Here is a 12,781-nt window from a genome sequence, read left to right as displayed (position 1 = left end):
ATGATAACAAAAATAGCTCATAAGAGTTATAACCAACATCACTAAAGTTCTTACATCAGTAGTTATAGCATTGTACTGCCAACAAGTATAACTCTTATGAGTTATTTTTGTTATGATATTTGTCCAAATAAATGTACTTTTAGTTGTGCCAGGCAGGGGTGGTCTAATGTTTTCCATTAATGATTATACTCTAATTTTATTACATATATGTAGCTATTCTGCATAAAAGAACAAGATGATTGCACACCATGTGCTTATTTAGTTATTCATAAATTGTTCAATTCCGTTCTTTCAGCTGATAGCACCATCTGTTGGCAGATATTGGCCCCATTCTGCATATCCAGCACATGTTCCATGCTTTACAGTGTTTACAGTTGAGAGCGTGTGTGTAATGACAACAGACATACACACATGCCATCGCATCATCGTAAGCCGCCCCCCCCCTCCCTCCCCAGTTTGCTGTGAGCCTTGCTGTATTCCCCAGTAGTGCTAGCCTAATTAGCAAAGACTATCACAACACTGCTGGAAATTACTTTAGGAACATTTATAGACAAGGAGAGGACGCCAGGGAGACTCCACATTCTAAATTATTTCATCAAGAGACTTCTCTGTTGCCGTGTAGCAGGGTAGCATACACAATAATAGCGATGCTCATATGCAATCTTCAAATTACCCCCCCTGGGTCCACCGTGATGTGTTTAGGGACTCATTACCTGTGAGTTGCATTAATTAAGGGGAAGCCAAAACTCGATCATGATTAGTGCAAGGTGTTAAATGTACACTTATTGGCTACAGAAGAAGTCGAGGTTTACAGATTTACGTGGCTTTTCCCCAGCAAGCAGAGCTTTTCTTCCCATCTCTCACACACACCAGTGACCTGGAGATACAGTGAGTGATACAATTCATTCATTCATTTTCTACCGCTTTTTCCTCACAAGGCAGTTACTTCCAAATGTAATCAGGAGTTATAATCAACAAAACAACTAACTAATTTCTATAAATATGCTGTAAATGACCCCAATGTGTTCTCATATAAACCAATTTCAGTACTTAATGGGACTCTAGCAGTTACCTTATACAGGCACCTTTGTGATTTGGGAATTTGCAGCATTAAAGCTCAGGAGTGAGCAGCATGAATAGCTGTGAGAGGCCCTTGCATGCCTTTGGGATCATAGTTTATGCTTGTAAAAGAGCCATAATCTCACACCTCATCTGGGACACGGGCTGGAATTTCTCTCGCGTGGAGGAAAAATACGGGCAGAGGGCTTTGGCACTTATAGTTGTCATCTGTGATACAGTCTTAGCTTAGGTCAATAAATACTGCAGTACAACAACAGTGTTTAAGATCAACAAAAAAAGAAGTGTTTTAGTTTTAAAGCAACCAGCACCACCTAGTGTTCCAACTGGGCAATGCTTTGACTATGCAGCAGTGGAAATAACATTATTCATTATTATATTATAATTATTGTATTTATAATATATAAACTTATATAATATATTTATTATGATATAATATTTATTTATAATATATTTATATAATATATAAATATTGTTAGGATTTTTTAATCAAAATTATACACAGCAGAAACACACTTAATTTGCTATTTAAATACATGTATTTGTTTTTTTTCCCAAATCATATGCAAATGTCATCTTACAAGCGCTGTTTTTTTTCTGATGTGCAGGATGTGAATGTCTGGACTACTAAATTCTTGATCGTGTTTGCTCAAAGGGATTTCTTCACAGCTGAAGCTTTGTTGCAATAACTGAAAGATAAGAAATAAAGGGCAACAGTGATCCACTAGTATATAACAAGGAAAAATATATGTTGTTTGTACATTAATATATTAAAACTAGTCAAAACATAGTTACATTCTCACCTCAAAAAACTGCCTTTCCACTTTTGGGTTGATGCCCTCTGTGCGTTGCTCATAGCAACAAATGATGCAGGTCTCTGGTCCAGCGAGCAGCTTCAAGGTCTCCACCAGTGGAGCAATCGACTGTGCAGATGACAGATTAGGTACACTGTTAGTAGATATAGTGACACTCGGACGCGAGTATAATTTGGAACTACCTGTTCATAATAAATACAATCTGCCATGAGGATATAGTTGGGGAATGGCAGGAAATCGGATACATCTTCACCCCTGGGAAAAGAAATATCTCAAAGCAACACATCCAGTATGGCTAGAATACACAATGCACTGTACTTGTAATGCGGATATTGTACTACCAACAGACAATCTGTCATATTAAAAACAAAATAGTACAAACCATTTCAGTACCTTGGCAGTTATGGACCCACTATGGATGAGAGTCTGGTTGTCTTGGATGTTGATCTTCAGAAGGCTCTGTAGCTCCTCCAAGTCTGTCACACTAACATGAGCGCTTTTGGAAATCAATACAGAAAATATGGATTAACTGGCATTTAATAATGGTGCGTGGTGGTGTTTAAAACGTTAAATATATAAAGTATATAGTACACTCACCCTAGTTTGGCTGCCATCAATCCAACCACACCAGTGCCAGCTCCTAACTCCACCACTCTTCGGCCAGCCCACAAGTTCACTCCTGAGGATGGATCGTGAAATAGCTTCGTTTCTAAATACTTTGCAAGAACAATGGCTGCGTCCCAAACCACGCAACCCACGTCCCCCATGTAGCACTGATTCACTTTCAAGACTGAACCGTCATTTAGCTCAATTTCTCTCACAAAATAGTTTCGCTCACGGTGCGCCGCCATGTTGGCTATGCCAGAGAGGAAATAGAAGTTGTTTGGTATTTTCAAAATAAGAGAGCGATGTTTTGTTGGGCCAGAATGAGACCCCGAATTATGTTTTAGCTTTGTCATCATTTCGTTCGGTCTGTTTTTAAGAAATGAAATCAACTGGAATAGTAAATATGTCCATATAAATCACAAACTTCTCAGCTCGTATTTTTGAACACATTGACGAGCATGCGCAGATGCGAGCGCCAGATACACCTGCCTCACGAGACGGCAGTTATTTTTTTTTAGCTAACAACATCCTCTTTCAAATGCCTTTTCTAGCATATTAACTTTGCAGTTGAACTTAATGACTTGGTAAATATACAAAATATCCTGAGAATTTTTTGACATTAGCAATGTTTCGTAGTAGCACAGAAGAAATAGCAAGTACCGATACTACAGAAAGTGGGCAGAGTTCAGACGTCACTCCGGTTGACAGAAGTGCCCCAAATGGAACCACTTCTTACAACCCAGTGTCAGGTTCCCCCGGTTCTTCAAGTTTGGATGGGGACAGTACTCATTACAGCAGTGGTCCATCACTTCCACGTACAGCTGCAGGTAATTGTAGTGTAAGCGTCAGTGGGGGGTTAAGCTAGTACAAGATGCTACAACCATGTCAAGCTACATTCACTAATGTCTGAGACAATAAAGTGCCACAACAAATCACTACGAACGTGGAAACTGTTGTATATATTTTTGTATTGAGTATAGAGGTCAGTAAAAGATACCCTCTCCGCCTTTTGTTGACAAAGGTCACAGCTTCCGGTTAGTACTGCAGGTATGTTATTGCATAACTTGTTTGAAATAGCTTTGAAACACAAACAACCAATACTGGCTACTGTAGATACTTCATCCTTTGACTACACAAGCCACATTTACAGTCAGCTCACAGTAGTAAGAACAGACATAAAGTAAAGTAGAAATAAAATTGTGCTGGAGCCTATCCCAGCTGTCTTGGGGCGAGAGGCGGGGTACATCCTGGACTGGTCGCCAGCCAATCACAGGGCACAAATAGACAAACAACCATTCACACTCACATTCACCCCTATGGACAATTTGGAGTCGCCAATTAACCTAGCATGTTTTTGGAATGTGGGGGTTGCTGTTGTCTATATTTTTGTATTGAGTATAGAGGTCAGGAAAAAATACCCTCTCTGCCTTTTGTTGACAAAGGTCACAGCTTCCAGTTCGTCAACACCAATCCACCCCACCTTGCCTCAACCTCTGACAGTTCCTCCCTCCGCAACCGTGGAGGAACGCCAAAATTCAGGAAGACCCCAGGTTCAGCAGGGGCCGCACATCCTGGACAGACACCGCGAAGTGATCACACTGGTACAAAAGCACGGACTGAAAGTTAAAACCACTGCATTGTCTCACTTCAATTTGTCTTTTACTAGCCCCTACAAGTTGCTCCTCTGCAACCACGCCGTCTGGTGCATCTGTGATTGTGGCGTTGGTTGAAGGCCGTGGTCTGGCCAGGGGCGAGATCGGAATGGCCAGCCTTAACTTGAAATGTCCAGAGCTTGTACTCTCTCAGTTTGCAGACACTGGAACCTATGCTAAGGTACTGTACACATTAGGCACATCAAGACACATACCGTTATAATTGTACTGAAATGACACTGTTCTGTACTGTGCATTTGTTTAGGTTATAACCAAGGTGCATATCTTGTTGCCAATGGAGATACTGATGCCAGACACCGCTAGTGAGAAGGGAAAAGGGACAAAGCTGTTCAGCCTCATCACAGAGAACTTCCAGGTGTCAATGTAAAAATATGTGATCCATAGAAACTGTCATTAGTTTCCATTTTGTTTGTCAGGGTGTTGCTTTTACTGCAATCCAAAGGAAATATTTTAATGAGAAGAAAGGACTAGAATACATCCAGCAGCTTTGTGCTCCAGAATTCAGCACTGTCCTCATGGAAGTTCAAGCCAAGTATGAGGAAAATAATGTGCAAAAAAATGTTTTATTTTATAAGTTTTATTACCAAATGTCCCCATTTGTGCAGATATTATTGCCTAGCGTCTGCAGCTGCATTGCTGAAGTATTTAGAGTTTATTCAGAACTCTGTGTATGCTACCAAGTCGCTCAAAGTTAGCTTTAAAGGCAGCGAACAGACGGCTATGATCGACTCGGCATCAGCCAGTAACATGGAGCTGGTAGTCAATAACAGAGACCACAGGTAAGTGATCACGAATCGTCATCACATGTGTTGGGTGCTAGCACTGTTTGAGATATATACAGGTTTTCTTTGTTTTTATATGTTCTAAAGGGTCAGTCAAAAGCAGATTCGTATGAAAACTACAACAAAATTTCCCATAGGAAACAATGAATTCACTTGTGTTTCTCATCTGGCACTTATGTTATACCCAATAATGCATACACAACAACAAATGTGCTCAACTAACTTTGTTTACATCAACTGACACAACAATTGCACCTATGTGTAAGACAGCACTTTATGGAATAACACGTCATACTGTCATGATTCTGCAAGCCCACAGCATTATGCTACAATTTACCACTTTCTTTAGCTTTGCGGTGGGTGGGTTATTTTGCACCCAAAAGGGGGGCGTTGCAAAAAAAGTTTGGGAACCACGGTTCTAGAGCATGAATCATAGGGAGAGGGATGTACCACTGTATTTACTGTGTGCACAGGAGCGATCATACACTTTTAGGTGTCCTTAACCACACCAAAACTCCCGGTGGTGCCAGAAGGTTGCGCTCTAATATTCTGGAGCCTTTGGTCGATGTAGACACCATCAACATACGCTTGGACGCCATAGAGGAGATGCTGCAGAATGAAGAGTTGTTCTTCGGATTGAGGAATGGTACGGAACAAACACATTTATTCACACTGACTTTGATGCAAACTGGCAAAATCATGTCAATATTTTTCTTTGTCCTTCACTAAGCCATAGGTCATTTCCTTGATATTGACCAGCTGCTCTCTGTTCTGGTGCAGGTGCCCAAACAAGAAACGGTATGTAAAGTGTATTAATTAATGGACATGACTAACATATTGTGCAGTTCAGAATCTCAATTGGTCATTTGTGATCAAAATACATATAAAACCGTGTCCTCTTTTGGAAAGTCATTGGAAAAAAAAATACATTTATTTGTAATACTGACATATGAGTACATTACATTAATTGGAATAGGCAAAATAATTGGTAAAATAATGTTATTTCATGTGTCAATATGGGCATATGTACAGTATATTGACCGTTACTGGGATGATAGGTTATGATTGCAGAAGCCAAGATTACACATGTCATTCAGTTGAAACACACTTTGGATCTGGTGCCACAGTTGAGGGTGGTGTTGAAGAACTGCAACACAGCCCTCCTCAAGGCCTACAGGACATCATTGGAGGACAGCAGGTAAGCAAGTCTAGTGGAAACCGTCATGTGTGTTGTGTACTTAGAAAATGGCTTGCATACACCTTCAGGTTTGACATGATTTTGAAGCAGATCCACACCGTCGTTAACGATGACACCACCTATCTGAAGGGGAGCCTCAACATGCGCATGCAGAAGTGCTACGCCGTGCGCCCCAACATCAACGAGTTCCTTGACATTGCCCGTCGAGCTTATACGGAAATTGTGGACGACATTGCTGGTGGGTACTCTTGATATGTGTTGTGTTGTATGTTTCATAGGTGCGGGTTTGTATGTGTGCAACTTGTACTCTATGTATTTTGGGGGGTACAATGTCAGCAGGTTTTCCTTTTTCCTATGTCACAACTATGAGACTATTTCATTTATAAAGAAGGAATCCTACTTCAGGGAAATTCACTTTCCATGAATACCCATTAACTGTGATAAATGAGGGATCACTACTGAGTGAACAGCGCCTCTGCTGGTTTTAGTCAAGAAGTGCACCCCATTTAGCAAAAAATGAATGCATGTGCTATAGATGAATCTTCCTTGTCTTTAACCTTTCAAGATTCTTTCTTTTGTTGCTGGCTTTTACAAATAAAGTGTGATCTCATGTCCGATGTAAATAGTTATTGTGTTTCCTAGGATTAGTGAACCAGACGGCGGAGAAATATGGTTTTCCCATGCGCACCAGCTTTAGCACAGCTCGCGGTTTCTTCATTCAGATGAAACTGGAAGGAATGTTCTTGCCTGAAGGGAAACTTCCTCCGGAGTTCATCAAGGTATAAACATGTTATTTTTTAAAATTAATATTCCTTGCGGCTGCACAACGGACGAACGGTTAGCGCGCAGGCCGCCTCACAGCTAGGAGACCCAAGTTCAATTCCACCGTCAGACATCTCTGTGTGGAGTTTGCATGTTCTCCCCGTGCATGTGTTTGTTTTTTTTCCGGGTACTCCGGTTTCCTCCAACATTCCAAAAACATGCTAGGTTAATTGGCGACTCCAAATTGTCCATAGGTATGAATGTGAGTGTGAATGGTTGTTTGTCTATATGTGCCCTGTGATTGGCTGGCGACCAGTCCAGGGTATATATACGCCCAAAGACAGCTGGGATAGGCTCCAGCACCCCCGCAATCCTCAATGAGGATAAGCGGTAGAAAATGAATGAATGAATGAATATTCCTTGCAGCATTATTGTATCCTCATCACGTGTCAAGTGTCATTATGTAATTTTTGTGGATTAGTGATCGTAACATAGTACAGTCCATGGCATTTCTCATGTGGGTTCACAGTTCTTTATTTTATCACTGCGTTTAATACTCTCTTATTGTCTTCATGGTGACATACTGCACGTGTGATTTTGTTTATAAGTATAATTGGTGGCTTTCAACATCCCTCCCCTCAGGTCACCAGACACAAGGACAACTACGGCTTCACAACCACAGACCTGATGAAGATGAATGACCGCTGTGATGAAGCCCTGAGGGAAATCTTTCACATGTCCTATGTGTGAGGATAGCGTCACACTCTGACTCAGAATAAGCACATTGTTGTCTTTTATGCATGGGATTATTTACATAATGTTCAAAATAATGGCTTTGTCCACTGCCTGTCGTTGTGACCCTTAAAATGATTGTAAGAATAATTATGGATTTTGTATTTTTAATTTTAGTCATTGAAAAAAAAAAAATATTTGTCTGCTATACATGTCTCCTTCCAAGGGTGATATGTCAACTGCTCAGCACAATCCGTGAGCACATCCACTGCCTTTACAAACTGTCTGATGCTGTATCTATGCTGGACATGCTGCTGTCACTGGCAAACGCGTGCACCCTCTCAGACTATGGTGAGTATGAACCACGGCTGATCTCTTGTCAAGCTGTCAAACTTGATAAAATTCCATTTCCAGTCTCTAACAGTTGTCACGTAAGGCCGTACTCGGCAAGTGTCAATGAGCTGGCAGTTCTGCTGGGCCTTGAGGATAGGGCGCACCCAGCCAGTCTCAAAGGTGGCGAGTTGGGTCCTCAGCTGTCTGAAAGTGTCTGTCCGCAGGCACATGCTGACTTGCTGCCAGCTTATGCTGAGATTACCTTCCTGTGCTGTACTTCCCAATACAGATCTCCCCACTGGAGAACAGCTAACTCACTGTCACCACTGCAGACAGCTATGTTTCAAATGTTATATACAGTACATGTAATACTTTATCTGTCTGTTTGACTGTATGCTATTTGACTAGGGTGCTGTCAGGTCCCCAAAAGGGAGGACAACAGGTCTCAAATGTGCCCTTGTAGCTGGTTGAATGAAGTACATAAGCCCCCCCCCTCCCAACCTTCATATCAACATACATGAACATAACTGTGCTTTCATGATAAATCTATATAGATGTATTAGTTGTGCTGCAGAAAAGCGATCATTCGTGAATGTGCCAAATACCACATCTAGTAAAACCCCAAATTATTCATACCGTTGCCTAATTTTGAATTATTCATTCATTCATTTTCTACCGCTTTTTCCTCACAAGGATCGCGGGGGATGCTGGAGCCTATCCCAGCTGTTTATGGCCGCGAGGCAGGTTACACCCTGGACTGGTGGCCAGCCAATCACAGGGCACATACGTATAGACAAACAACCATTCACACTCACATGCATACCTATGGACAATTTGGAGTGGCCAATTAAACTAGCGTGTTTTTGGAATGTTGGAGGAAACCGGAGTACCCGGAGAAAACCCACGCATGCACGGGGAGAACATGCAAACTCCACACAGAGATGGCCGAGGGTGGAATTGAATCCTGGTCATAATATTTATATAATAAATAAATTATATATTATATAAATAATAGCTGTGAGGTCTGCGCGCTAACCACTAGACCGCCGTGCCGGCAATTTTGAATTATTATTTAATTAATTGGTATCTTTGGCTGGGAATGACACAAAAATAGCAAAAGATTGCATGTTCCCCAATTTGTTGTGTATGAACAATTTTCAAAATGTAAAAAAACCAATAAAAAATTGGTGGATATTTTTTATTAATATTTTAGCACAACTTTCTTACTGTCTTTTGTCACCTCCTTGTGTCATGTCCAATCAGAAAAGTCAACATATACCTATGAAGAACCAAAATTTGACTAGGGTATGAATTATGACCTTAACTGTGCATTCCCACTTTGAATATGCTTATTTAAAATGATATTCATGTGTCTGTCAGTGCGTCCAGAGTTCACAGACACACTTGCCCTCAAGCAGGGTCGTCACCCAATCCTGGAGAGAATGGCTGGACAACAGCTTGTATCCAACAACTGCTACGTCTCTGAGGGCAGCAACTTTGTCATCATCACTGGGCCAAATATGAGTGGGAAATCCACATATCTGAAACAGGTGGCGCTGTGTCAGATCATGGCTCAAATAGGTCTGTAGTAATCACATTCCATGAAATATGATTTGAAGTTTGAGTGATTTTTTTTTTTTGTACAGGTTCTTTTGTCCCTGCAGAGTATGCCTCTTTTCGTGTCGCTGATCAAATCTTCACCAGAATTGGCGTGGATGACGATTTTGAAACCAGTTCTTCTACGTTCATGTTAGAAATGAAGGAGGTACTTTGTAAAATGTTGTGGAAAAGAAGACACAGCTTCATTATTCACACCATTTTACCTCCCCCAAAGATCTCATATATAATCCACAACGTTAGTGACCGGTCCCTCATCATAATTGATGAGCTGGGCCGTGGCACCAGTGCTGAGGAAGGCATCGGGATGTGTCACTCGGTTTGTGAGTTTCTCCTCAACCTCAAGGTAAACAAAACCTTTCTATAATCAGCTAAATCTGTCTTATTATTACATATTTTGGTTTCTCTGTGGTTTAAGCATTTTAGGTGTGTTGTTGTTTTTAGGCCTTCACTCTGTTTGCCACACACTACCTTGAGCTGTGCCAGCTGGAGTCTCTGTATCCCAACGTGGAGAACCAGCACATGCAGGTTCAGCATACACGCGCTCGTGGCGCTGGTACTGAGAGTGTGGTGTACACGCACTTATTGAGTCAAGGATGCTCTGAGGAAAGACACTACGGTACTCAGTCTGTCAAATATTCCTTGTTTATTGGGATTAATTGGTTCTAGACCCGACCACGAAAAATGTATTTAATTCAAGTAGGATTCAATATTTTAATGCATTGGGAACGTTTTTCTTGTTGTAGTATTTCGAACATTATGTGGGTGTAATCGCATGGTGTTAAAAACTAGATGGATGTCAGCCTGTTATCCATCCTCTGTATTACTGCTGGTTGTGTTTACACCACATTGCCCAACTCTTATGTGCAGGCTACGGGATCCCTGCTGGGACATAAGAGATGGCTGTCGCTCCAAACATAGCAAGCTACCGAGCTAACAAGTTAGCCTCCAATTTCTTTATTATAAACCTAAGAAATAGTTTCCAGCTAAGTGGGGAAGAAGGACAAAGTAAGACAAAACCGTACCACTTCCACCCAGAGCTGGAGAAGAACTTTTTTTCACTATGGAATATCAGCCAACATCATATGGGCCAGCAGACCATACATACCTTTGGACCTTGACCTTGACGTTGCTCAGGAGGTCATTGGCGACCATGTGAATGACAGTTCTCCACAAACTCAAAAGAGCATGTCATGGAATCAGTATGTTTAAGCCGATACATGGACAAGGAGAGGCTGTAGTGGAGGACTAGTGAAGACCCTTGCACCAAGGCCCAGTCACCCGCAGACATGGCAGATTGGGCCACTGGTCTAAGACTTCTGGCCTCTTCTGGTCTGGTAATAAACAAACCCCGCCAGCAGGTCCAGCAAAGATGTCAGTCAGTGTCCCAATCCTCCTTATACAAGTCAATCTGAAGGTCACAGTCGGGGTGTGTAAGGCAGTTAGGGTGCCGTATGAGGTGAGGAGGTGTATGGTAGGGGCGCAGGGAAGTGAACCACAGCTCTCATGTATCAAAATGGCATTTGAGTGTGTCCTGGTCAGCCGTCCAATATTTTTCCCCACCGCTCTGGAGCACTAGGCTCTTCAAGTGCAGGAATCTGGGGTAGTTGAGAATCAGCATCAAGGGTGCTACAAAGAATTTGATAATTCGGAAAGATGACATTGATAGAATGAGGGCTGCGCACCACGACAGAATGTGTGGTAGCCAACAAGTCTCTAGCAAAAAGGTTTACAGAGAACTGACAAGCAGTGGGTTCGTGGAATGACATTTTTGTAGGAACATTAGTAAAATGTGGAGATGGGGCGTTTATGGTACCTCACCCCAGTCTTTGCCATAAAGGAGACAGTTTTACCCTCCATCAATCAAGGAGGCAGGGAATACTTGTATTGTTGGTGCAGACCTGCCAACATGTACACATTTATAGTACTCAACATGTAATTTGACTCTTGAATATGCTTGAATGCTCTCCATTTTGTTGTATTTTATGGTTTCCGTTTCTAGTGCAGTCTGTACAGTACACATAAATATATATTATCCGTTTCTCTAGTATTTCAAATTGTACAGAAAAAAATTGAGAACTACTACCTTAATGTAACATTACTGAGACCGGAATGTCGCGAGGGATGATTGTAGTTAATTGTTCACTAGAAAGTTGCCAACAAATCTTACAAATCTTTGGCTCTTTTAGGCCTCAGAGCAGCAGAAATGACCTCATTCCCTTCAAGCATAATACAGGAGGCAAAAGAATTTGCCGCCAAAGTCAGCAAGCAGCTTTTGGTAGGTTTTGTTCATTTGACCATTGATGCGTCAACATATTCCTATTCCTCCTTGAGTGAATTTAAGAAATTAAGCTGCATGTAGAACAACATAATTTTGAATATTTTTACAGATGGGCCTTTAAATGTGTATTTGATGTTGATTCTAAGGCCAAACGTAAGAGTGATCCGGAAATAGAGAGGCAGCGTGCTCTGTACTGCTTGGCCACACGCCTCCTGCAGACTGCCAGAAACTCCAGACTTGACCCGGACAGCCTGCGCATGTATCTGAAGGGCCTGAGGAGGCAGTATGATGCAGAGCTAGAGGCTGCAGGGCTGCCAGGACCCGTGGACAGTTAAAAGAGTAATACAATCTTCAAGATGATGAACAGCTGACCCAGACTCACATCACAATGGAACATGAACATACAATTGTTTAGTTTGCCATTTACTGCTACTGTATGGATGATTGATGACATTCAGGAAATGGCAGGAAATTTAAGTGAGATGTTACCAAGCTGAAATGTCAATTAAAAAAATATTTTTTTTATTACTTTTCTTTTATATTACTATTACTATTTTTTGAGAGAAAGTGGTGAGGGACCAATTATTTTATTCCGGCCAAACAGAAATGTAATGTCTATGTGTAATGTCTATGTAGTTTAAATCTAGGCAGTTTGATTAATCTGATCTCTTAAACCACCACTAGTCTTCTATTTTTTGGTTGACAAACATGTAATCTTGAGCCAGTGACACACAACGGCTTTAATACGTCAAAACATATCGTAGCAGCTCCTGTGGAAATACCCCAATATCCTGATAACAGTACAGTATAGGGATTTCATCGGGAAAATGGCTAAATATTTACCTAAATACACAACTGAATTCATATGGTTTCTTCCCAGCAAATACAACTAATCTGGATTAAGT

General features: G+C 41.3%; 2 protein-coding genes across 4 annotated transcripts; one reads left to right on the top strand and one right to left on the bottom strand.

Annotated features, from left to right (window-relative positions):
- Nucleotides 1-1,556: 1,556 nt before the first annotated feature.
- On the bottom strand, nucleotides 1,557-2,899 carry vcpkmt (valosin containing protein lysine (K) methyltransferase). The gene is made up of 5 exons (XM_058091286.2): nucleotides 2,490-2,899; nucleotides 2,275-2,388; nucleotides 2,075-2,147; nucleotides 1,881-2,000; nucleotides 1,557-1,766 (listed from the first exon to the last, which is right to left on the bottom strand). The coding sequence occupies exons 1-5, from the start codon at nucleotides 2,852-2,854 to the stop codon at nucleotides 1,650-1,652; spliced, it is 789 nt and encodes a 262-aa protein (XP_057947269.2). The 5' UTR covers nucleotides 2,855-2,899; the 3' UTR covers nucleotides 1,557-1,649.
- On the top strand, nucleotides 2,266-12,395 carry msh4 (mutS homolog 4). 3 transcript variants are annotated; one of them, XM_058091281.2, is made up of 19 exons: nucleotides 2,266-3,325; nucleotides 3,941-4,099; nucleotides 4,165-4,331; nucleotides 4,416-4,526; nucleotides 4,588-4,703; nucleotides 4,777-4,950; nucleotides 5,427-5,599; nucleotides 5,734-5,751; nucleotides 6,012-6,151; nucleotides 6,242-6,389; nucleotides 6,794-6,930; nucleotides 7,556-7,659; nucleotides 7,872-7,996; nucleotides 9,359-9,559; nucleotides 9,625-9,743; nucleotides 9,813-9,941; nucleotides 10,040-10,214; nucleotides 11,785-11,873; nucleotides 12,023-12,395. In XM_058091281.2, the coding sequence occupies exons 1-19, from the start codon at nucleotides 3,124-3,126 to the stop codon at nucleotides 12,209-12,211; spliced, it is 2,676 nt and encodes an 891-aa protein (XP_057947264.2). In that variant the 5' UTR covers nucleotides 2,266-3,123; the 3' UTR covers nucleotides 12,212-12,395. The 3 variants fall into 3 exon arrangements, with proteins under 3 accessions (XP_057947264.2, XP_057947263.2, XP_057947262.2); XM_058091280.2 differs by having other exon boundaries at nucleotides 6,239-6,389; XM_058091279.2 differs by having other exon boundaries at nucleotides 2,468-3,325; nucleotides 5,684-5,751; nucleotides 6,220-6,389.
- Nucleotides 12,396-12,781: the final 386 nt, after the last annotated feature.

Source organism: Doryrhamphus excisus, linkage group LG14, assembly GCF_037039965.1.
Source record: "Doryrhamphus excisus strain RoL-2023G ecotype Guam linkage group LG14, RoL_Dexc_Guam_v1.1, whole genome shotgun sequence".
NCBI lineage: Eukaryota > Metazoa > Chordata > Actinopteri > Syngnathiformes > Syngnathidae > Doryrhamphus > Doryrhamphus excisus.
Note: the sequence above shows the minus strand (reverse complement) of the source record. Positions and strands in the feature narration are given on the sequence as shown.

What these genes read in the sequence shown, in the direction of transcription:
- vcpkmt (XM_058091286.2), bottom strand. Translation starts at nt 2,854, where the DNA reads ATGATGACAAAGCTAAAACATAATTCGGGGTCTCATTCTGGCCCAACA. An exon ending in TTGATGGCAGCCAAACTAGG is followed by an intron (nt 2,389 to 2,489) that starts GTGAGTGTACTA and finishes GATTTCCAAAAG; the next exon opens with CGCTCATGTTAGTGTGACAG. An exon ending in ACTGCCAAGGTACTGAAATG is followed by an intron (nt 2,148 to 2,274) that starts GTTTGTACTATT and finishes TTCTTTTCCCAG; the next exon opens with GGGTGAAGATGTATCCGATT.
- msh4 (XM_058091279.2), top strand. Translation starts at nt 3,124, where the DNA reads ATGTTTCGTAGTAGCACAGAAGAAATAGCAAGTACCGATACTACAGAA. An exon ending in GTCAATAACAGAGACCACAG is followed by an intron (nt 4,951 to 5,426) that starts GTAAGTGATCAC and finishes CTGTGTGCACAG; the next exon opens with GAGCGATCATACACTTTTAG. An exon ending in ATCTTTCACATGTCCTATGT is followed by an intron (nt 7,660 to 7,871) that starts GTGAGGATAGCG and finishes TCTCCTTCCAAG; the next exon opens with GGTGATATGTCAACTGCTCA.